We start from the raw sequence: 24371 nt of genomic DNA, 5'->3' as shown, positions 1-24371 counted from the left end.
TAAATGAGTAACTTAAAACAAGCTCCCCCACCCGCGATGGAAATGGACTGTCCGACCTTCGTAACCTACGTCGAATTACTTTAAAGAGATGTGCAGCAAAATTTGCTCAAGTTTGGACGCTACCATTCTTACCAGAGAAGGAGGGGGAACCCTGCCTATGAATGAATGTAGGCTCTACGTGGGGGAATCGGGCTCCTGTCAGTCTTTGTTCTGTCCCTGTAGCGAGGCTTTCAGAGCCCCTAAGGCACCATCGTTCGCTGCCGGAACCTAGATGGGTGGTTCCGTCCCCCTTTCCGGGCCGAGTTGGGCTCTCCCGTGCGGCGATTGGAAGGAAAACCCGCGAGGGCCCGCCACGTGACCCGTTTGGCGCGGAATTTTCTCGGCGTTCCCGGGCCGGCCGAAGGTGCTGAGGGAAGAAGAGGGGGTCGAGAGCGCCAGACCCCGCGTCCCGTGTCCGCGTGCAGAGGGGGAGCGAGCGGCGGGTGCGGTCCCCAGTGACGTGCGGGTCCCGGGGCGCGGAGCGAGGCTTCCGCTCGCAGGCGGTGGGGGTCGCTCCGCCCCTGCCTCAGTTTCTCTCTCCGCCCGGCAGGGAGCCGCAGCCGCTGGAGCAGCGCCATGTCCTCGCCGGCCTCCACCCCGACTGGCCGCCGCGGCAGCAAGCGCGGGCGGGGCAGCAACCCCCCGACTCGTAAGTGGCCGGCGCAGCAGCCCGCGCTCGGCGCTGAGCGGGTGCCGGGAGGCGCGGGCCGTGCCGGGGCGCGCGGGCGGCCCCTTCCTCGCACTGCGGCGAGGGACGGGCCGGTCCCGGTAGCCCCGCTGCAGTAGCCCCGTGGCTTGGGCACCGCCTGCCCTGGGAGAAGGGGCTTTTCCGGGCGGTGGGAGCCCCCCCTGCGCGGGGGGCAGTAGCTGCCCGCTTAGCGGCGTCTTGCACCTGGGGTTGGGTCTCCCTGCGCCTAGCTACGCTTAGGGGTCCCAGATGGCTTCAACAGAAATACCGGACTCGCTTGACACGACATCAGCACAATCGACATCACATCTTCCGTAGAAAATACCGGACAGCTGGATTGTCTCACTTCTATTTTCGCTATTTGTTTCCCGAACAGAAAGCTCAAATACTGGACCCTCCGGTTCAAAACCGGACACCTGGCAACCCTAGCTATGCTCAGCAGCCTGTGTGCCTTCCTCGTATCCCTGTCTGTAGTAACTAGGTTCAAACTTATCTGTGAAGTGTAGGTTCAGCCTAATGGCTGATGCCCAAGAACAGACAGAGTCTAGCTCACTCTCACCCGTGTTCACTCTGCAGGGCTGATGCTTTGAGAGAAATGGTAAACACAGCCTTTCATCATTGAAACAAGAATTTAAAAGTTTAGCCATTAATTCTGGGATGAACTTGTTTTTTTCTATATCGTCTTGTCTACACTACAAAAAAGGTTTTGCTAGCATAGTTATAGGGGGCAGAGGAGTGCTGCTTTTCAGCATACTAATGTCATTTGTGAGCTCTGCTCATTGTGCATCTCTTCCATTTCTGTGATGCTTTTCTGCCAGCATAGCTGTGGACACAACTCAGGTTTTTTTACCAGCAGCACTTTCAGCACTTTCACTTTCCTCGGATTCACAATGCTATTTTCTGGCAACAGTTGTCATAAGTTGAAATGTAACTCAGAATTGCAATCCACTCTATTATAGATCTGAGCATCATAAAGTCAAAATCAAGGTGTCAATTCAAAAACATTGTAAGTGCCGCTCGTTATAAGTCGAATGCCCTAAAATGGAGGCTGCCCATAAAGTTCTCTCAAAGCACTCAAAGTTCTCTCAAAAAAAGTCCACTGTTGAAAACCACTACATGAGTCAGGTTTTCACAGCATTTGTAGTAGCAGCTCTGATGTCTTAAGCATGTAGGAAGTTAACTGCACTATCACTTATTTTAAATTGTCCTAGTTTGAAATCTCATACTTGCTCTTTAGATTCATATCAGCAAAATATTGCACTTTGCTTTTTAATTTTATATCAAACAATTTATTTTTCATTCTGTAATATGATCTATTTTGTGACTTAGTCTGTTAACATTAATTGGTGTAGAAGGTTGCAGTTAACATGTGAAATAGCTACTTACCAGATTTCATCTTGTTACAGCACACGCTGAAGATGCTCAGTCTCCTCCTTCACAAAAACGTCGAACAGATGACTCTACTTCTACAGGAGATCTACAGCCAATGCCAACTTCTCCAGCAGTTGATATGCAAAGCCCAAATGCTCAGGATGTGCTGTTTTCCAGCCCACCCCAGTTTCGTGATTCAGGTATGCATGGTGGTGGAAATATAATTCATTTCTTATTGGAACACTGCCCTTGTAGGAGGGGCATTCAGGGACACACATGACTTCTCCCCATCAGCTATCCCACATTACCTGGGGGCGGAGGGACCGCTGCTCTTTTTGCATTGCACTGAAGACTTCTGAAACTCAGGGCTCAGCAATAGGAGCAGAATATGGGTCTGCCAGGCAGTCCCACACTGGCAGCTCCTCCGGCATTGTTATACTGGTCCCAGAGCTTCCATATAGCTGCACCTCCTCAAGTCTGTACATCAGCCTCACTGAAAGGTAGAGCAGGGAGGGTTAAGGGTGGAACAGCCATGCCAGTGTGCTGCCTCCACACCTCTACATTCTGCTCCTGAGTTTTTTTCAGTATGGAATATCCATAAATATGGATATTTATGACTATAAATATCAGACTGGACTGCTATGCTTCCATCACTGGGTATGCTTGTCAGTAGTAGGAGCAAAATGCAGATATCTTTTTTTAAATGGCCGTACTGAAAGATTTGCTGGTGGCTTTTACGTAGCTGCTGTTTTAAAAACAAAAGGACCTTTTTGAATGAACAGCATTGTTTTCAATTACAAGTTAGTTGAGGCATCACTTTCAATTCAGTGAATCATTGATTTTAGCACATAAATATACAGGCTATGTCTACACTACAAGGTTTTTGTGCAAGCGCCGTGCACCAGCATGGTCAGGAGTAGAAATTGCGACGCCCCTCCTTGTGGGGGGAGGAGTTGCCACTCCAGGAACCATGGGCAAAAAGGCACAATGCCAGCATCTATTCCCACATAGTCACATCCCTGACGGAATGAGATCACCCTGCCTGGACCATGGAACAGGTCCAGGCAAAGGTGAAGGCACTCCATCAGGGTTACGTATGGGCGACGGATCAGAGGGGGCCCCCACACCTGCCCCTACTACAAGGAGCTCCATCACATCCTTGGGGCAGAGGAGGAACCCTCTTCCCCCTCCATCATGGTGGACTCCAGTCTGGAGCAGCCCGTCCTCCAGCGCCCAGACCCTGTCCCTGAGATGGAGGGGCAGATCCAGCCCCTGATGGAGGAGGACAGTGATGATCAGGACTGCGGGACCGTCACCCTGTCTCTGGAGCCAGTCCCTGCCAGCCTGGACATCTCCCAGGCCTCTGAGGAGACTTGGGAGGGATCTTTAGGTACGTTGGCGTGCGCACACATGCAGGGTGGGGGAGGTGGCCGCACAGGGAGCGGGGGGCATAGCGTCACGCAGGCTGCTAGGCCAGCACATGCTGCTGCAGTCTGGGCACGTGCAACCACATGCAGCGGGAGGATGCAGCATGCGGCCACAGCAGCCAGCCCCTCAACGTGCCCAGGAGCTTGTTGCCAGCCTCATTCAGGGGACAGGAGGGGTGCACCCAGCTGCAAGCAGGCAAGCCGCAAGGGTGCAGGCACAACCCCACATATGCTCTGGAGTGCTGCATATGGGCAGAGCGAGTTTCAGCTGTATGTGCACCCCTCAGGGAGGGGCAGGCTGCACAAGGCTCCTCTGCTGCTCATCAGGGGATCCCACTTAGGTCACACGCTTCCCTTACCTGCCTTGCCCACTGTGTGAGTGTTCCTACAGGAGGACACAACCACGGGGAATGTGTACACAGGGAGGACTGACTGCTCCTCCTTCTTGCACCTTCTCCACAGCTGGACCAGCCAGTACAGGGGGTCATGCCATGCCACTGGAGCCACCTGCCACAGTATGGGGGAGCATGTGTGACATCCATGCCACTCTGTCATGCAGGCTGAATGCCAACCTCGAGTGGCAGCAGCAGGCCTGGAGTGACCTCATGGTGTGCTGTGACCCCATGTGCGGCATCTTGTCCTGCCTGGAGGAACAGCCGCCTGCTGCCACTACTATACCCATGGCCCACCCATCTGCCCATCCTGCCTTGCCTCTCCTCCCTCCCTATGCCATGCCTCTCTTCCCTGCTTTCCTCCTGGCCGTGCCTCCTCCCCCAATTGTGCCTACAGCACCTCTTATTGCCTCTCCTCCTGCCAACCCTGGCCCTGCTCCAGCTGCCCCTCCTGCCCACCCCTATGAGATCCGCACACCCAAGAGCGCTCAACAAGCTGCCCCAACACTCTTCCCAGTCCTGATCCCCCTCCCCCTCAGTTTAGACAGCCCCCTCTCCCCCTGCCCACCCTCGTTTCTGTTTAATAAAGACTTGTTTTGTTGGAAAACCAAGCAGGTGTGTTTATTGGGAGGTCAGGGGAAGGGAGAGAGAAGGAAGGCCGAAGCCCCTGTTGGGGTGGCCCTGGGGAAGGTTACTGTGGTTCTTGAGGGAAACTCTCCCTCAGGGCCTTCCGGATGTGCACCCCAGCCTGATGGGCCTGGGGGGTTGCAACTGCTCAACTCCCCAGCCCTCAAGGACAGCCTCTGCCACTGCCCCAAGAGGAAGGCCTCCCCCTTGTACTCCACCAGGTTGTGGAGCACACAGCAGGCTGCCACCACCTCAGGGATACTGTGCTCCCCAACATCCAAGAGGGTGAGGAGGCAGAGAAACCTTCCCTTCAGATGCTTGAAGGTGCACTCGACCTGGAGGCGGGCTCTGTTCCGGTGGGAATTAAACATGTCCATGGTGCGATCCAGCTGGCTGGTGTAGGGGTGCATTAGTGGGTAGGCCTAGTCCCCCACTATGCACTGTGGTATAGTCAGTTTGATCACAGGAATCTCCCAGCAGGGGAAAAAGGTGACTGGCTCCAGCTGGGAGCACGGGCTTGAGTTCCTAAATACTCGGGCATCCTGAGCCCTGCCAGACCATACCATGTAGATGTTCGTGAAGAGGCCCAGGTGGTCCACCAGGGTCTGCAGGACTACTAAAAAGTAGCCCTGGGGGTTCATGAACTGGTTCCTCAATGTTCTGGTGCCTGGATGGGGATGTGTGTGCTGTTGACTGTTCCTGTGCAGTTGGGGAACCCCAGGACAACAAAGCCACTCAGGGCGGCCCCCAGATTGTGGATCTGGACAATGCTGCACAGCAGCGAGGAGTTGATGGCCCAGGCGCCCTGCAGGAGAGAAAGAAACACAATACAGAGAATGAGAGAGGGGTTGTGTGCTCCCAATGGGACATGGCTGCTGCCCCCTCCCCTCCTAGCATACTTCCCCCACCCCTACGAGACCCCCACCGCCAAGGCCCATGTGAGGGTGAGAAAGCACCAGCCCCTGGGACCAGGCCTTTCCTTCCGTGCCCAGTCTACCACTTACAGTCCCCAGCCTCCCTGTCCTGAGAGTTGCCCTTATGCAGCACCCCACCCCCATGCAGGGGCTGCAGCCCATGATCTCCTAACCTGCATCAGGATGGCCCTGACAGTGGATTTCCCCACCCCAAACTGGTGTGCCACCCTTTGGTAGCTGTCTGGGGTGGTCAGCTTCCACAGCGCGATGGTAACCTGCTTCTGCAGTGGGATGGTGGGCCACAAGAGGGTGTTGAATCATTGGGGGGCAGGAGTGAGCCAGGTACAGAGCTCCTGGAAGGTGGCCTTCCGCATGTGGAAGTTCTGCACCCGTTCCTGGTTGTTCCACTGCTCCATGACCAGCCTGTCTTACCAATCCAAGATGGTCTCCAGCCTCCAGAATCTTCTGGGTATGGTGGGCTGGGGTAGCCAGAGTGGAGCACCTGCAGCCAGACTGAGGCTGATGAAGAGGATCTCGAGGTCCAGCTCTAGCTGGAAGAGGACCGCTGCTTGAAGCAGGCACTGCAGGAAGTGCAGCATGGCCATGGGGGTCTATCACATGCCCAGGGGCAGCTCCGGCTCCATAGGGCAGAGAAGGCAAAAGCTATGTAGTCCCCCCAAAAGCACAGGGGAGACACAGCAGGCACTGCTGAAGCTTAGCTTTGCCGAAGAGGCTAGCAAGCAGACAGCAGAAACAGAGATGCGGCTGTCCAGGGAGCTCCCTTTAAGTGCACGTCTGGAGGGTTCCGGAAACAGAACTCGAGCAACTGGTGACTCCTAGCCTGGCTAGAACTGGTTCCGGGTAGCTTTATATGTGGGAGAGCATCCAATAGTGTGGATGCTCTCTTGTGCAAAAATGCATTGCAAAAGCAATGCGCTTTGAGGTGTGGATGCGCTTTTGCGCAAGAACTCTTGCGCAAAAGGCTTCTTGCACAAAAGCCCTGTAGTGAAGACAAAGCCACACTCTCTGTAAGAGTGTACTTATTCTAAAATGCCTCTTGCTTACCTTAGTGTGAGCTTGTTGTTAAGCTCTAAAGTGTTTTAAAATCATTGATGTTTAAAATCAACTATTTTAGCAAAGTATTCTAGCATTGAAAAATAGAGATTTTAATCCAGACAGTACATTTTATAGCTAGTAAAGTCTTGTAAAATACATTTACAAAAGTAACAAGTAGACTGCTAGCTTGCCTTTTCCTCACACTGAGCAACAACAAACATTAGGGCAAAGTACATTCATTAATACTTTGAAGTATAATTCAGCTTGGTTTTTTTGTAGCAGTTCCGCTTGATTTTGATATTAGTTCACCTCTGACCTATGGCACTCCCAGCTCTAGAGTGGAGGGAACTCCAAGGAGTGGTGTGCGAGGAACTCCAGTTAGGCAGAGGCCAGATCTTGGATCTGCCCGCAAAGCCAGACAGGTGGACTTGCATTCTGATGGGGTAAGTAGATGTTTCATATTTTGCTGGTAATATTTTTTCTAAAATGTATTTATATTATCCATACTCAAGGCTTTTTCCTCCCCACAGCCAGCAGAAGATGCACTGGCAAATGAACAATCTCTTGGACAAAAGCTTGTGATCTGGGGAACGGATGTTAATGTAGCTTCATGCAAAGAAAAGTTCCAGGTAGGTTACCAAATGTGGGTACCTCCATTCTCATTTGTGTCTTCTATATATGCAGTGTCTGATTCTGGAAAATACCACAATAGGGTTATGTGTGTTTTAATATTTCCTTAAGAGAAAGAAAAGTAAAATTGTTGTCTTGAGGTTCTTTCCTCTAATTCCACCATAGAACTCATCAATCTGGCTTCCATCCCTTGTGCTCCACTGAAATGGCTTTTGCCAGAGTCTCTAATGATTATTTACTAACTGAAGCTCAGGACCAGTACTCTGTCCTCAATCTCCTTGAACTGTCAGCTGCCCTCAGCCATGATATTCTTGAATTTTCATAGTCCCTTGGCTTCCATCCTCTGCTGGTTCTTCTCCTGTCTTTTTAATCACTTGTTCAGCATGTCATTTAGCGGATCTTCTTCATCTGCCCTCTAACATTCTGTGGAAGTTCCAAAGGTTCTGTTCTGAGTTCCCATCTCTTCTCTCGCTGTAATCTGAGATGGGCTACTCGACAGTCACGGCCACGTCAAAGCCCCAGGGTCTGATGGAGAGTATGGGACCCAGGGCACCACATCCAGAGAGCATGCAAATGGGCCCCCCAATGCAAGCAGAATCATGAGGGGCTCATCTCAGTGAGCTGTGAGATTTTTGTAAGCAGTTTCCTAGGATACTGTAATTTTACTAAGGCTGTGTCTACACTGGCATCCCTTCCGGAAGAGGCATGCTAATTTAGAACTTTGGAATAGGGAAATCCGCGGGGGATTTAAATATCCCCCGCGGTATTTGCATTAACATGGCTGCCGCTTTTTTCCGGCTTGGAGATAAGCTGGAGAAAAGCGCCAGTCTAGACATGATTCTCCAGAAAATAAAGCCCTTTTCCGGAGGATCTCTTATTCCTACTTTCAAGTAGGAATAAGAGATCCTCCGGAAAAGGGCTTTATTCCGGAGGATCGCGCCAGCCTAGATGCTTTTTTCCGGCTTTTCCCCAAGCCAGAAAAAAAGTGGTGGCCATGTTTATTTAAATCCCGCAGGGGATATTTAAATCCCCCGCGGATTTCCCTATTCCAAAGTTCTAAATTAGCATGCCTCTTCCGGAGAAGGGGCCAGTGTTAGACGTAGCCTAGGAGTTTTTGACTATCTGTAATATAGAAAGCATCAGTTGAAGTAATTTGATATTATATCAAGGAGACTGTCATCCAGTGTAGGAATAATGTAGCAGTGAAATCACAGATTTGTCCCTATAGGCATTTTAAAATAAAACATCTTTGTATTTTTCTCAATATTCAGAGATTTCTTCAGCGTTTTATTGATCCTATGGCTAAAGAAGAAGAGAACGTTGGCTTGGATCTTAATGAACCACTCTATATACAGCGACTTGAGGAGGTATTACAGCAATAGAGCTAAAACTAACTTGTTTTTCCAATTTAAATGCTAGTGACTAAATATGGAGTTTTTAAACCTCTTGCAGATCAATATTGTTGGGGAACCATTTCTGAATGTAAACTGTGATCATCTGAGATCATTTGACACAAATTTATACAGACAGCTGATCTGCTATCCACAGGTAATGTCAGGCCTTTTTAAAAGACTTTTTTCCAATTCTTTTTTTGTTAAACTGCATTACTTCAGCATAAATTAGAATGTAACTGTTGATGATTATCGCTCAATGAGAGAACAGTATTAATAGCTACATACCCTGTCTATAAATACCTAAATAGATTATACAAAATTTATCTGTACACACTTCTGTATTTTAGTACATAATGGTATTAAAATGTGTGCCAGACTTTTCATAGCCACAGAGAAATACCAGCAAGCTCAGCATGGGAGTTGTTGTTATTCTCTAAAGGCAAACTGCTGTGAGAGGTTCAGAACACATACCCACTCCACTCACCCAATTTGCTAATATGGGGGATTGGATTGTGGCCAGTTTGTAGTCCGTGAATCCTGCTCAGGGCTCCAGCTTCTCACTCTGTCATGGAGGAAGCAGACAGTTTCCAAAGATAAGAAATTCAAGACCGACTTTCAGACTGACAAAGCAATGGTCACTGGATATTTATCAGTCTTTCTGTGCATGTTTTAAATCTGTTATCCACATAAGTGCTGCTGCAAGCATGGGAATGCCTTTGCAGTTCTTTTCCTTGCCTTCCTTTTGGGTCCCTCCTCTCCCAGGTCTTCCTAGGTAGCAATAGAATTAAACGATTCTTGCTCCCCACGGGATTCTGAAGAGAAGTTTGCTGCTGGTTTTCACTCTGTTGTATCTTGAGAAAGTTACTACTCTGAGCAGCACAGCAATGGCACTTCTTGCACATTCACCCTTTTTACACATCCTTGTCTTTGCAAACATAAGACCTAGCATCCTCCTCCGTTAGAGGAAAGCTTAAGATTCTGATCTTTGTTAAATAGCCTTTTTCTCCAAAGGCTAGGTTTTTTTTTAGCCAGCATGTGCGCTATCTATTAATGCTGAATATTAAGGAAGAAGACTAAAAGATACAGGCTGTGTTCAGTGAAATTATTGTGTGGTAATGCGATATATATGATTCCTGATAATGTTTGTATATTTTTGGTATATTCTTTGTTGCCCCTTTTTCACTCTCTTACATACTTCATTTTATAACTTGATTCCTTGTTGATTTTTAAAGTCTTGTAAGGCAGGGGTTCTCAAACTTGATGATACCACAACCCCCCTCTAAGTTGCTCGTGACCCACCCCTCCGGGGGGTCAGGACCCACAGTTTGAGAAACATGGCTGTAAGGTATCAAAGATTCTGACTAAACCACAAAAAGGTAGGGAAATTACACTGTAGCTAAGAATCCAAAGGCCAGATCAGGTGTGCACTGCTCCTGCTGCACAAAAAGGACAAAAATAATGATTTAAACAACCAACTGGCAGTTCCTCCTCTTTAGGGGAATGCCCACAGATCTGTGGTCCTTCCAGCCTTTTAGCGCCAAATCGGGTTGCAAAGCTGGGTATTTCGGGGGTAGAAAAGTCTTAATGCCAGGCTGTCTTAAAAATGTGTCGGTTCTAGGGATGTTAAATAGGTAACCATGTAACCGCTGAAAATCTTACTGGTTACACGCTGCGGGCTTTGCAGTATAAAGTTTAAATAACTTCATTGCTGTATGAAAGCCTCCTCACTGGGCCCCAAGCCAGTAGCTCTTGCCTGCCTGGTTTCCGGGGAGGAGGTTTTGCCGCCCTGCTGCAGCGAAGCTCCCTTCCTGGTAGCCAGCTGAGTGTAACTGACACCGTTGACTGATAGGCATCAGTTTACCAGTTAGCCGGTTAGACTCTAGCATTCCTAATCTGTTCCTTTTCAACAGGAAGTTATCCCAACATTTGACATGGCTGCTAATGAGATTTTTTTTGAACATTACCCTGACTCAATATTAGAACACCAGATTCAAGTAAGACCATATAATGCATTGAAGACCAGAAATATGAGGAGTCTGAATCCTGAAGGTAAGGTGCTTTGATTGCATAGTTATAAAGGAAACTTGAGGCTGTAAAAAATTGTACAACAACAAGGAAAATGCAGATTCAAAATGATAAAAACTCACACTTGGGGTCCATCTACACTGGTATTTTCAGACTCACATGGTCATTGCATGGATTGCAGAGAAAAGTGCAGAAACACATGGACAACTGTTATGACCTGCCCTCGATGAAGGTCCCCTCCCCGCCCCCCATCCTCTGTTGGTAAATAACTGACCTTTACCTGGAAACATAAGGGTTTATATTCTTTAGGTTAAAATTCTGATGTAAGGATGGCTTTTTATTATTCATATTGATTTTGTCCCTTTCTGTCTCAGACAAATAGTCTCTACTGCATGTGTGGAGGCTGTAAATCTCCATTTAGTTCTAAAAGTAAAGTCTAGGGTGGACTTTTGAGACAGGCAAATGAAACACGCAAAACAAGACTTGGTCACATGTATCCCATTCTACACTGCAGACATTGATCAACTTATTACCCTTAGTGGTATGGTGATCAGAAGCTCCCAGTTGATACCTGAGATGCAAGAAGCTTTTTTCAAGTGCCAGGTTTGTGCCTTCACCACAAGAGTAGAAATTGACCGTGGCCGGATTGCTGAACCATCAATGTGCAAGAACTGTAATACAACACACAGTATGGCACTAATTCATAATCGCTCCATGTTTTCAGACAAACAGATGGTACGTTGCTTCATTTTGCTGTTGTAAAATGGAAAAATTTTGCATCCTGAACAGTTGCCTTTTTCTTTAAAAAGTAATTTGACCATATTCCAATATCTATGTTTCTTAGGATTTTAACTTCAAAACAATTCACAGCTCTTTAAGTAAGCTTGTGAAGCAACTAGAAGATTTACCTGGCATTGCTCAGGTCCTTAACTCAAATAATGTTTGTTTTACTTTATGTAATACATGGTAAATTTTGTCAGCAGAGGCTCCCTACTTTACAAAATAAGATTCCTGTTGCTGGGGTCTTCAATTCAGTTAGTTTTTGTTTTTCTTCTTTTAAATCAGTGCTTTGGGGAGGGGGGGCTGGGAATTAGGGGTTCATTATGCACACTGCCGCAGGGAAGAGGGGAGAGGACAACCCCAGCCCTCTCTTACAAAAACAGCTTGGGGCCAGGTGAGAAGCACCTCTCCATGGCCGTTGCAGCTTCAGCAGAAACAGCTGGAGAGGGATGGATATCCCCCACTAGAATGAGGAATGCAGCAAACTGTGTACTTACCCTTTGTCAGGGCAACGGGAAACAGCCAGCAACATACACATACGAATGGGGGGGCGGCGCTTCAGCTAACTTTGTCCTCCCTAAAGGGTACTTGAGGGATTTAGGGCTGGCGTAGTCCTGGATGGGAGGAGGGAGGAGATGTGCCCCACCCTTTTTTTTACCTGCCTGTCTCATTTTTGTATGGTTTTGGGAAGCATTCCCATTCGTGGTACAGTGCATCCAGACCCTTACCTTAATTTAAATTGTGATAAGAGGAAGTGGTATACCAAATTTGATGGTCCTAGCGTTTAGGAGAAGTTCTTGAACAGACAGATGCACACTTGGACACACAGATTCTCTCAAACGTATAGTACATGTTTGCAGGGTTGCAATCAGTGTTCCCTCTAATTTTTTATGTCCATGTATAGAATGAATTTTATGTGCACCAATATGGAGATATATGGCACATAACTCCTTATTGTGCACATAACAAAATTCATTTTGCACATGCACGATCTGTGGTGAGTATGACGCCAAGGGTTTCAGAGTTGTGGGAATGTGTTTCAGTGCTTCCGTTGACGTTACTCTGGCCAGGTAGGGGCATTAAAAGCAGTCATGGAGCTACCTTCTCAACCCTACTCCCCTGCAACCCTGGCCCTGGGCCCTGGGAAGAGCAGACACTTTGGGCAGCAACATTCTGCCCCTAGTATGCCTACATTAGGGATTGTGGATAGCACCAGGTTGGCAGTTTGGGAAGGCTGTACCTTCCCCCACCTAGCATACCAGCTGCTCATGTTGAACTTCTTTAGTTGTGAGATCCTTTCTTACAAGCAAGTTACATTTGTTACTATTTCTAAGCAGTAGAAGCTAACTTTGAGTATCCATTTTGTCAGATCAAACTACAGGAGTCCCCTGAAGATATGCCAGCTGGCCAGACACCTCATACTGTTGTGCTGTTTGCTCACAACGACCTTGTTGATAAGGTTCAGCCAGGAGACAGAGTTAATGTTACAGGTAAAATGCTGGACTAAAATAGCTTTTAATTAAAAAAAAACCCTTTTCTCTTCCTAGCATGAAATCATTGCTGCTTGAAACCAGATGGCGTCACGGTTACTATTGAAAAGTTATTTAGACTTTAGCACACTAACAAAATTATCAGCTTTTTGTATGTGTGGGCCAATGTGTGTGGGTTTTTTTGTTTGTTTGTTTTTAAATAAGAGGTTAAAGTTAGCTCAAAGAGTAGGGCTGTCTAGTGCACTTGAGGTTATGATTTTGCCAACAGGCATAACTTTACTCCCTGGAGGATCTGGGCCTACATGACAGCAGCACAAGTCTTGCTGACATCAGGAGGAACATAGCCTGGTCAAAGCATTTCACCTTTTAGAAAGCTTTCTAGAGAATTGATGTTACATGATGTGTAGAAGTAATTTGAAAATTCAAGCGAAAAGTAAAAATGTAGATAAGTCTCCTTCAGCATTTGGGTTGAGCTTATTTTTGAATTGATATCTATGTTGTAATTCCATGGTGGCTTTTTTAGGTATCTACAGAGCAGTTCCAATTCGAGTTAATCCAAGAGTGAGCAATGTAAAATCTGTCTATAAAACTCACGTTGATGTCATCCATTACCGTAAAACTGATTCAAAACGTTTGCATGGTGTTGATGAAGAAACTGAACAGAAAATGTTTGCAGAGGAACGTGTGGAAATGCTGAAAGAGCTCTCCAGAAAACCAGACATTTATGAAAGACTTTCTTTGGCTCTAGCTCCGAGCATTTATGAACATGAAGATATCAAAAAGGTAAACAAAATTTTAAATGTGTACAGATACAACTGACTAGATAATATAATAGCACATATGCATTCATTAAATACACTTTCTCTGGAAATAACTCTCTTTATATAGAGTTTTTCAAATACAGAAAAGTAACAGGCCTTCGTGTATTTTAAATTCATAGAATCATAGAACCATAGAACTGGAAGAGACCTCAGAGGGTCATCAAGTCCAGCCCCCTGCTCTAGGCAGGACCAATTCCAACTAAATCAACCGGGCCAGGGCTTTGTCAAGCCGAGACTTAAACACCTCTAGGGATGGAGACTGCACTACTTCCCTAGGTAACCCATTCCAGTGCTTCACCACCCTCCTAGTGAAATAGTTTTTCCTAATATCCAACCTGGACCTCTCCCACCACAACTTGAGACCATTGCTCCTTGTTCTGCCATCTGTCACTACTGAGAACAGCCTCTCTCCATCCTCTTTGGAACCTCCCTTCAGGAAGTTGAAGGCTGCTATCAAATCCCCCCTCACTCTTCGCTTCTGCAGACTAAACAGACCCAAGTCCCTCAGCCTCTCCTCATAGGTCATATGCTCCAGACCCCTAATCATTTTGGTTGCCCTCCGCTGGACCCTCTCCAATGCGTCCACATCCTTTTTGTAGTGGGGGCCCCAGAACTGGACACAATACTCCAGATGTGGCCTCACCAAAGCCGAATAAAGGGGAATAATGATATCTCTGGATTTGCTGGCAATGCTCCTCTTAATGCAACCTAATATGCCATTAGCCTTCTTGGCTACAAGGGCACACTGTTGACTCATATCCAGATTCTCATCCACTGTAACCCCCAGGTCCCTTTCTGCAGAACTACTACTTAACTGGTTGGTCCCCAGCTTGTAACTATGCTTGGGATTCTTCCATCCCAAGTGCAGGACTCTACACTTGTCCTTGTTGAACCTCATCAGATTTCTTGTGGCCCAATCCTCCAATTTGTCTAAGTCATTCTGGACCCTATCTCTGCCCTCCAGCGTATCTAACTCTGCCCCCAGCTTAGCGTCATCTGCAAACTTGCTAAGGGTGCAATCCATCCCCTCCTCCAGGTCATTAATAAAGATATTGAACAAAACTGGTCCTAGAACCGAACCTTGGGGCACTCCACTAGATACTGACCGCCATCCTGACATCGAGCCGTTGATCACTACCCGCTGGGCCCGGCCTTCTAGCCATCTTTCTATCCATCTTACCGTCCATTTATCCAATCCACATTCCCTTAGCTTGCTGGCAAGAATATTGTGGGAGACCGTATCAAAAGCCTTGCTAAAATCAAGGTATATAACATCCACTGACTTTCCCATGTCCACTGAGCCAGTTATCTCATCATAGAAGCTAATCAAATTGGGTTTGGCATATTTAATAGAACTTTGAAGTTTATTACAATCAGTTTTAGTTATCAGAAACTTTTTTAAATAATGGGAAAGGGGTTTCAGGTAATAGGGAACGAAGCCTGTAGGTTCACTCTCCTCTTCTATTGTTAAAGAAACTGAGCAGCTATTACTTTTGTTCCTTTTATGGCCACCTCTTTGTTCTGTTATGGGATCCCGGATACCTGAAAATGTGGTCACAACTAACAAACATTGGGAAACCTTACAAACTCACTGTTGAGTGTGGGGATATAAAAAGTCATTTAAAAACATTACTGTGTAACTGCCACAAATCATAGCAATTGTATGGTTACACACGCCATGGGTTCTGCAATATAAAGCTTATATATAAGCCACAACAAAGCTGGCTACCCAGGGGTGGGGCCAATAGCCCTTGCCAGCCCTACTCGCACAGAGCCAGCATGTGACCTGTGGAGGGGGCGCAGGGCTGCCACAGACAGAGGGGCTGCTCCAGCCAGCCGTCTGGGACAGTCCCTTCCTGCAGTGGGCCCCGCAGGGCTGGAGCAGCCCCCTGCCCAGGTGGGTGGGGAGCTACTCCAGCCCCTGCCAGTTAACCATTTAGAGTGGCGCTCTAAATATTTAATTATTATAGTGGGATAACTCTATATAGGTCAGGTTGAGACTAGCTTACTACTTGTTTTCTATGTGCGGATCCTGCTCACGCAGGCCCTGGATCCCAGCCCTAACCCTGGGGATGAAGTCCCATGAGGAAGTGGTGACTGACAGCTGTCCCTGGGTCCTGGGCTTTCACCAGGTATCTGCCACCATGACAGAGGGTAATATTTTCTTTCCCACCTCTCCTTCCCCCATCCCATGTACTTCCAGCTGCTCCTCACTTTCACCTCCTCCCTCATGTCTTCTTTTTGAGAACTTGAAATACGGTAACCCCATGTGCACAGAAAGTTACTAGCACAAACATGGAGTCCTGAGTAACGTGCCTTGCTGAGTCATGAGGCATTAATTGCCTAGGCACTGCCTTAAGATGCCTGCGGAGGGTCCCCAGCTGATTGTCCTTAATGGGACATCAGGCAGACTGGCTAACCTTGGTGTAAATCTGTCTAGGAGGTGTCACCCAGAAATACAACAAGTTTGAGTTGAGTTTCATAAGTTAATATACAATGATTATTCATGCGTTTAAACTTGTTAATCATATTTAACATAAAGAACAGCCGTACTGGGTCAGACCAACAGTCCATCTAGCCCAGTATCCTGTCTTCTGACAGTGGCCAATACCAGGTGCCCCAGACGGAATAAACCCAACAGGTAATTGTCAAGTAATGCATCCCCTGTTGCCGATTCCCTACTTCTGACAAACAGAGGCTAGGGATGCCATCCCTGCCCATCCTGGCTGTCAACTTACAGGGCCAGGCCTGGGCCCAACAGGATTAAGGATTCACTTCAAGATAGTGTTGATTAGGGATAGTTGCTTTTATTAATCTCACTACGTCACTACTATTACAGGCTTAATACTGCCAGATGGTTACACAGCTATTGCAAAGTAATATGCCAATAAACATAGGAAGAGCAATGCATAAAAGCGAGCAACAGGCACTTGGGAATGCTTACACCCCTTCAGTTTGCAGAGAGTTCCGTTCCTGTCACCTCACACCAGGCCGCAGTGGATGTGGCTCCAGCTAGGGGATCCAGGGCACCCTCTGAGATCCAGGTCCCTGTAACTCTTGTATATTTCAAAGGAAGAGGCACAGCAGAGAACCTGAGCCAGCTTTGCTCCTGCTGGTGCAGGTTTCCCCTGCCTCTCTCCCTTTGAAATGTACAGGAGCCGCCCATGGCTCCTGTGCATTTCAAAGGAAGAGATACAGCGGGATAGCAAGCACTCCCCCCTTCTTGACTAATAGAGTAGTCGTTGGAAATTCCATCAACTACTTGATTAGCTGATTAATCAAAATTTAACATCCCTAACTATAGCTTTACATGTGATTTGTTAATGATTTCAGACAGTTTTTATTTGAGATTTGAATTCATTCATTCATCGGATATTGGCTCATGTAACTGATCAAGAGTTTTGGTGTCTGAGCTAAAACCAATCTTATTTTTATAGGGCATTCTGCTTCAGCTGTTTGGGGGAACAAGAAAAGATTTCAGTCATACCGGAAGAGGCAATTTTCGTGCCGAGATCAACATTCTTCTGTGTGGCGATCCTGGCACTAGTAAATCACAGCTGCTTCAGTATGTCTATAACCTGGTTCCTAGAGGCCAGTACACATCTGGGAAGGGCTCTAGTGCGGTTGGTCTTACTGCATATGTAACGAAGGACCCAGAAACAAGGCAGTTGGTTCTGCAGACAGGTGCTCTGGTTCTGAGCGATAATGGCATTTGCTGCATTGATGAGTTTGATAAAATGAATGAAAGTACAAGATCAGTACTGCATGAAGTAATGGAACAACAGACTCTTTCTATTGCCAAGGTAAGATGTTAGCACAACATCGTAATATGCTACCTGGGTTAGTATATTAGATGATTAAATAATTGAGAAGGTAACATTAGAATTGGAAATAAGGCTATTGACCTCCAAGTTGAATAAGAGTATAGATGTTGGAGCTGTATTTCAGTGATAATTCAACATGTTGCAGACTTGGCATATGTGGGTCTTCCTTGTTAGAGTGAGTTTTGAGACTCCTAACATAAGCTGCGGGAAATTTCTTTCTACTAGACAATCTTGTTTGCTCTCTCGTATGTTTCCTCTGGACAGGCTGGAATTATTTGCCAACTGAATGCTCGCACCTCTGTCTTAGCAGCTGCTAACCCTATAGAGTCGCAGTGGAATCCAAAGAAAACTACTATTGAAAACATCCAGCTTCCCCATACTTTGTTATCCAGGTATTATCATTAGACTTTCTATGCTGTGTGGTTGATTTTTACAAAAAACCTTTCTGACTTTTCCTGTATCAATTGTTTATATTTATGTCTGCAGAAATATGTTGATTGGAGGTGGCATTTGCACTGTCAAAAGCTGAAATTTCTTTTTCTACCTTTATCTGTAAAGTAATGGTTCTTCACTAAAACTCTAGCAGAGGACCGCAACTGGCTGACCAGTTCCCAGTTTAGAGTGGTTGGTATTGAATAATGGGATTGAGCACTGTCTCTAAGGGTTTGTTGCAGCCATTGTTCTGCTTGCTTCAGAATTTTGTGTCACTGCACAGCAGGATTGCCAACCCACAGAAAATTCATTTACAGACAAAATGGGAAAAATTTACGGACAAACTTTTTTATGGACATAATTTTTATAGTATATTAAGACAGCATAAATAGCCAAAAGTGAATAGTTATTGTCATTCATACATCACAAGAGCAATATTCTATTATGGTCCTGGAAGTTACATCACCTCGACCATTGAGCTAAATAAACAACTAAAACATCCAATTTCTGCAGCACAGAAGAAATTTAATTGCTATAGAAAAATTGCTGTTTTTTGAAATTTTACTGCACTTTTACGAAATTTACAGACACCTACATTTTTTTTATGGACTTTATAGACCCGTCCAATTTCAGCTAATTTTTTATGGACTGTCCGTACATTTACTGACGGTTGGTAACCCTGCTGCACAGGCACTGGGGTTTTCAGACTCTGCATAGTTTAAATTGGGTCTAAGGGCATGTCTGCTCTGGAGCGTAATTTCCAGCTCAAGTAGATATCTTTACTATAATGGTGGTCATCAAGGTACAGTGCTAAAAATAAAAGTGTAGCTTCAGCAGTGTAAGCAGTAGAGAGAATAGGTACTCCAAGCATGAGGCCAGTATAGGCAGCTAGCCAGTTATCCCTGGCAGGAATACCATGGCAGGAACACTTCTGTTTTTGGAACACTAACTCAGAACTAAGAAGGGTATGTCTGTCCAAGCTGGAAGTTACACCTCAGCTCCTGCGTAGACCTACTTTGAGTTGCCTTTCTCACTGAGAAAGCTGTGTTAGTAATTGTTGAATAAACAATAACAGAGGCATTACCTCTTAGGAAGATAGCAAAAAATTAATCTTTCACCCATTGCATGCTATACAAATTAGGAAACCATATATAATAGAATACAGGTGTCACCTTATGTAGGCCTGATATTATTGATAACAAATTGAGATTTTTAATCTCTCAAGGCAGGTACCATCTCTACTACCATGAGGCACTTAATACTCTTTTGGGTAGTATGGAAAATAATGAAATAGGAATGATTATGAGCTTCTAATTCCATTGATTTAATACATTGCAGTTTGTTGTTATCTGTTGAAATCTAACAAAAAATATGCCTATCACGTTATTTGCAGAATACAGTTGCACATAGGAATAATTCAGTACATTAAGTAGACAGACTTCTGTGACATGTAAATAGATTCCCCCTCAGGATCAAGTTGGAAGTAAAGATAGACTTCATCATGACCTTGTCCAGCAGAGGCTTGAATAAATAAAGTTTATGCTGTGCCTCGAATATGGCCATCCCTTGAGGGATGCAGAGCTTGGATCAAACCACCCAAATACCCCACACGTAGGACCCAGGGCAGCCTCCCCACATGCTCCACCCCACTCCTTTACCCCTCTCCCACCCAGTATGAGCCAGAGGATTACTGGGAGCAGGGCAGCAGCAGGGGTTGTCTGCTGCATTCACCACAGCAATGGGATCAGGAGCAGCTCAGCAGCCTTTTATGCTCCTCTCAGCCTACAGTGCCTCAATTCTCCAGGGCAGCAGGAAGCAGAGCATGCTGGGAGAGGATGGCAGAGTGCAGTGATGCTGAGTCACTCCAGCTTACGTTGTGATGAGTGCAGGAGGCCACTCCCACTACCCCACACCACAGCCTTCTATAGAACAGTTGAAGTGGCCGCTGTGGAGCATTCAGCAGCTGCCCGAAATGGTCCTATGGACATGACAACTCTGGCCTAGAAGATCCCAGCCTTCAGACATTGTTAGATGAATGATGGAAGAAAATGCCATAGTTGGATGACCTCTGAAAACATTATGCCTTGAAATAGCCAACTTTAGACTACAAGCAAAAAACACATTTTTACTGGGAGTGTCCTGTATTCATGATGTAATGAATAAAATGTCAGATTTTAGATTTCAAGCAGTTTGCACTTGGAAGGTTGATTAAAACCATGAAACTAGTGTAAATACTGGAAAATGTATATGCTAACTATGGACTCTCTATTCCATGCAGATTTGATTTAATCTTCCTAATGTTGGACCCACGTGACGAGGCCTATGACAGACGTCTTGCTCACCACTTGGTTGCGCTGTACTACCAAAGTGAAGAGCAGATGGAAGAAGAGTACATGGACATGGCAGTATTGAGGGATTACATTGCATATGGTCGTAGCTATATTAATCCTAGACTAAGTGAAGAAGCAAGTCAGGCCCTTATTGAGGTAAACAGTTGTAGATATGAAGTGGGAAGTACAAGATGAAAAAGAAAGGGGAAAAAAACCCTTCCTGTGGCATACGATGTACCAGAACAGTGTAAACCGTTTCCTTTAGTATCAGGCACTTAAAATCTTTAAAAAAAATACATAAATGCATGGACTATTCTCCTTCCTTCTAATCCTGCATGGAAAGTCATCTGTCCTAGTCTATCACTGAGTCAGTCAATGTCTAAGCTGATTCCATTACCTTTACTGGGCCACCCCATAATGTCAGTAGAACTTGAAAAATTCTCATGTATAGCTGACCCCACACAGATAGTACTGATAGACGTTCTACATATTCTTTTGGGATATAAGGCCAGATTTAGCAAATAATGAAAATTGTTTCAGTTTTGGAGCAACTGGAACTGTATTTCCTCTCTCCATGATTCACTCTGGTAACAGCCACTCAAGTCTCCAGCCATCACCTCTCTCTGGATAGGGACCCTCCTCCCACTCTTTTCTGACTTGAGATTTTAAGGCTACCCAGCCCCCTATCCTTCACTGTGATATCTCCAGCAAGCCAATCTATGTAAAGGCCAGCTCCTGCTTTCTCTGAGGACAATACTAGTGATTTTTATCAGTCATTTTCAGGGCTCTTCTAAAGAAACACATTTATCCACAGGGCAAAAGCACTAGAAAGAGAGAGAAATTACAAAGAATTACCCCACCACCACCACTACCACCACACACACACATGGTGTGGGGGCAGGGGTAATGTGCAGGGTTGCAATAATATCTGCCCAACTCATGGCTTTATTACAGGTTCAAGCAGCATGAGACACATACTAGCTGTGGTAGATGTCAGTCACGGTAAGGGACATTGTGAAGATGTACGGGGTGTTTATATTTAAGGAGGTACAAAATATTTGGAGATTTTCCCCAGTCTGAGAATCCTCTGAAGGATGGAGTGTGGATACAGCCTACATAATACATCTGTGAATTACTGCTATGTAAAATATTACCCCCTTCCTTCTCCTTCAGGCTTATGTGGACATGAGAAAGATTGGCAGTGGTAGAGGAATGGTTTCTGCATATCCCCGACAGCTTGAGTCTCTGATTCGCCTAGCAGAAGCTCATGCTAAAGTACGTTTTTCAGACAAGGTGGAAACAATTGATGTTGAAGAAGCAAAGCGCCTCCATCGGGAAGCCCTGAAACAGTCTGCTACTGATCCAAGGACTGGCATTGTGGACATATCCATTCTAACTACTGGTTTGTATTCACATAAGGATAAATGGGTATTTAGTGGGTCTGGCTTGAGCAAAATACATGCTATTGCAGTTTGGTGATGCTGTTGTCTCAGTGATTGATTTGTGATTTTATAAATACTTTAGATTGGATATTGAACAATCCAGGTAATAAATATCAAACCTGGAATGAATATCAGTGAGTATATTCATTTTACAATGAAATGTGATTTTTAATTAATTGAAACCATTTTTGTTTGAAATCTACAAAACTTTCTAAGACTAATATCTAAAGTGAACACTTGATCAGGAGAGCCCTCTTTCAGCAACAAAGAATTTTCTTTCTGATGTTGACATTTCTATTGAAAGAAGGAATGACAGTTTTATAACCTTTGTAACTTTTTTCCCAAGGGATAAGTGCCACTGCTCGTAAACGTAAGGAAGAGCTGGCTCAAGCCTTGAAGAAGCTTATCCAATCAAAGGGTAAAACACCAGCTCTAAAATACCAGCAGCTTTTTGATGATCTCCGTGCACAGTCTGATGCAGTAAGTTTCTGCTTTCTTTTATATACTACTTGGATTAAAAAAAAATTCCCATTTTATGGAGGTTCATGTGGGTATTCAGTGGGGTCCTCAGTGCAGATGACAGTTGTATCTCAGTTGATAGAAAAACTATATGAGAATCTTTAATACAAGTAGAGAGGTTAGCTTACCTCTGTATTTAGCATTTTTGCAACCATTGCTGGAAAACTTGTCTAGCTCAGGTGCCCAAATTTCAAGAAGAATATTAATAAATTGGAGGAGGTTAAGAGAAGAATTTTGAATGATTAAAGGATTAAAAATGTGTTTTAGTGTTAAACTAAGCTCTTAATATTTGCTTAATAGATAGGAGAGTAAGTGGTAAGCTGTCTATAGTCTTACATCTACATGGGATGGGGATCCAGTACTTAGTAAGGGCTCTTCAGTCTAGCAGAGAAAATAGGATTCACTGACTGGAAGTTGGACAATTTGTTTTAATTCAAGGTTTGGAAATTTTTCTGAAAGCTTTGTTCTAGCAATGATATCTGTGGTTTGTGTTATACAGGTAGTTAGATATTTACAGTAGTTCCCTCTGGCCTTGGAATGTATTAATCTATTTAATTGTTCTCGACCTGACACATGAATTGGTATAAAAGTAGCCTAGTATTCAGTTGATAATATGGTGTTCCTCATTAGTGCTTTATTCATAGATAAGTTCCACTTGTGGAATAGAAAGGAATCTTTCTTGATTACTTATATTCCTGTCTAGCTGACAAAAATAAGCTGGTTGTTTTTGTCAGCTACTGGTGTCTATTCTGGCTTGTATGTCAACAGAATAGTAAGCCATAATTGCAGACTCTTATTAGCAGCGAGGATGCACAAGCCAGAAAAAAAAACTGGGTGTGCACTCAAAACTTACCTGGAACCTGGCAAACTTGACATGGAAGTTGGCAAAAAGCAATATCTCTTTTTTTTTTTGTTTGTTTAGTAATGCTATAGGGTGTTGCCTTTTCTGTATGGTCTCAGACTTTTTTCCTTTTTTCTTTAAGGCTGTCACTAAAGAGATGTTTGAAGAAGCACTTCGTGCCTTGGCTGATGATGACTTCTTGACTGTGACTGGAAAGACTGTTAGATTGCTGTAATGAAATGGCAACTTAACAGCAAAGTTACTGTTTTTCCCCAAGTACCTGCCTGGAAGCCTGTCACATTTACGACTATTAAGACAAGATTTATGATGCTAATCTGTTGGTGAACACCACTGCCACCACTGTAAATAACTAGATTCCGAAGGACTGCACAAATCCTAAACTAAACAGATAGTAGCTCATTTTGTTAAAAACCCCCACTTCAGTGCAATGTGTGTTTTCCATAAAATGCTTTGTAGAACAAGCTAACACTTTGAATTCTGACATGGGCTTTAAAATGCATACATCTTAAACCTTTGCTATTTGACATAAATGTAATTTAAACCATTGCATATTATGTTTAAATTTTACTATGCAGACATTAGTGTTTGTGGCTTTTAGAAAGGAAAGTCCATTGGCTTTAACTGCTTATTTCCTTTATGTATTTTTAAAAGTCAAGTTAAATCTGAGTGAACACTTCAGCCTCATGGTCAGCAATTGCAGTTGCTAGTAGTAGTATTCTGTTTTCTAGCAAACAAAAGAACCGTTTAAGTATTTTTCCTTTCCCCTCAGATTACTGCAGTTTCTCTTCCTCCCATCAATGTTTGAAATTGCTTTTTAAAGAATTTTTTCTGCTTTCAACTTGGACTACTTTATAGCTTATTATAGTTAAAGTTCAAGTTTTTTATGTTAGGTCATTCTTCTACAGTAAACACATAATATACAATTTATAATTGACAGGGCAGATTAGACTGTCTTCTCAGTCATTTTCTCTTCTGTTGGAGGGGGAAAGCAAAATCAGAAGATGCAACATGCATAACACTAATACTATAAACATTTTTATATATGTGGAAAGGTGGCTTTTAGCTATTTAAATTATGTTCCACATCTGTGTTCTCAGCACAAGGTCAGTGCTCCTATTGTTTCAGAACATTCCCAGCTTCTGTACTGTAAATGAGGTCAAAAGATTCCATGATAAGAATTTGTTTGGAAAACTGAAAACAAGCTGAAGATGAAACTTCAGTACTTTAGCAACTGATTATTTAATCCCACTCTTTTGAACTTTCAATACAGTTTAAAAAAATTAGGTAAGGTGTTACAGTATCACATCC

At 44.8% G+C, this 24371-nt stretch overlaps 1 protein-coding gene across 4 annotated transcripts; it reads left to right on the top strand.

The window, feature by feature from the left end:
* Positions 1-203: 203 nt before the first annotated feature.
* LOC102462305 (DNA replication licensing factor mcm4) lies at positions 204-24009 on the top strand. 4 transcript variants are annotated; one of them, XM_075920723.2, is made up of 17 exons: positions 204-403; positions 590-688; positions 2134-2298; positions 6794-6957; positions 7045-7143; positions 8416-8511; positions 8597-8692; positions 10449-10587; positions 11078-11298; positions 12713-12833; positions 13357-13616; positions 17092-17457; positions 17743-17870; positions 20189-20396; positions 21414-21642; positions 22029-22162; positions 23185-24009. In XM_075920723.2, exons 2-17 carry the CDS (start codon positions 616-618, stop codon positions 23275-23277), a joined length of 2592 nt encoding a protein of 863 aa, XP_075776838.2. In that variant the 5' UTR covers positions 204-403; positions 590-615; the 3' UTR covers positions 23278-24009. The 4 variants fall into 4 exon arrangements, with proteins under 4 accessions (XP_075776838.2, XP_075776840.2, XP_075776839.2 ...); XM_075920724.2 differs by having other exon boundaries at positions 344-482; XM_075920725.2 differs by having other exon boundaries at positions 205-688; positions 6797-6957.
* The last annotated feature ends 362 nt before the right edge of the window (positions 24010-24371 follow it).

Source organism: Pelodiscus sinensis, chromosome 2 (assembly GCF_052426305.1).
Source record: "Pelodiscus sinensis isolate ZL-2025 chromosome 2, ASM5242630v1, whole genome shotgun sequence".
NCBI lineage: Eukaryota > Metazoa > Chordata > Testudines > Trionychidae > Pelodiscus > Pelodiscus sinensis.
The sequence above is the reverse complement of the archived record's forward strand: the minus strand, read 5'-3'. Positions and strand labels throughout refer to the sequence as shown.

Coding starts and splice junctions, on each gene's coding strand:
- LOC102462305 (XM_075920723.2), top strand. CDS start 616: ATGTCCTCGCCGGCCTCCACCCCGACTGGCCGCCGCGGCAGCAAGCGC. Junction 10,588..11,077: donor GAGGAGTCTGAATCCTGAAG/GTAAGGTGCTTT, acceptor TCTACACTGCAG/ACATTGATCAACTTATTACC. Junction 21,643..22,028: donor CATATCCATTCTAACTACTG/GTTTGTATTCAC, acceptor TTTTTTCCCAAG/GGATAAGTGCCACTGCTCGT.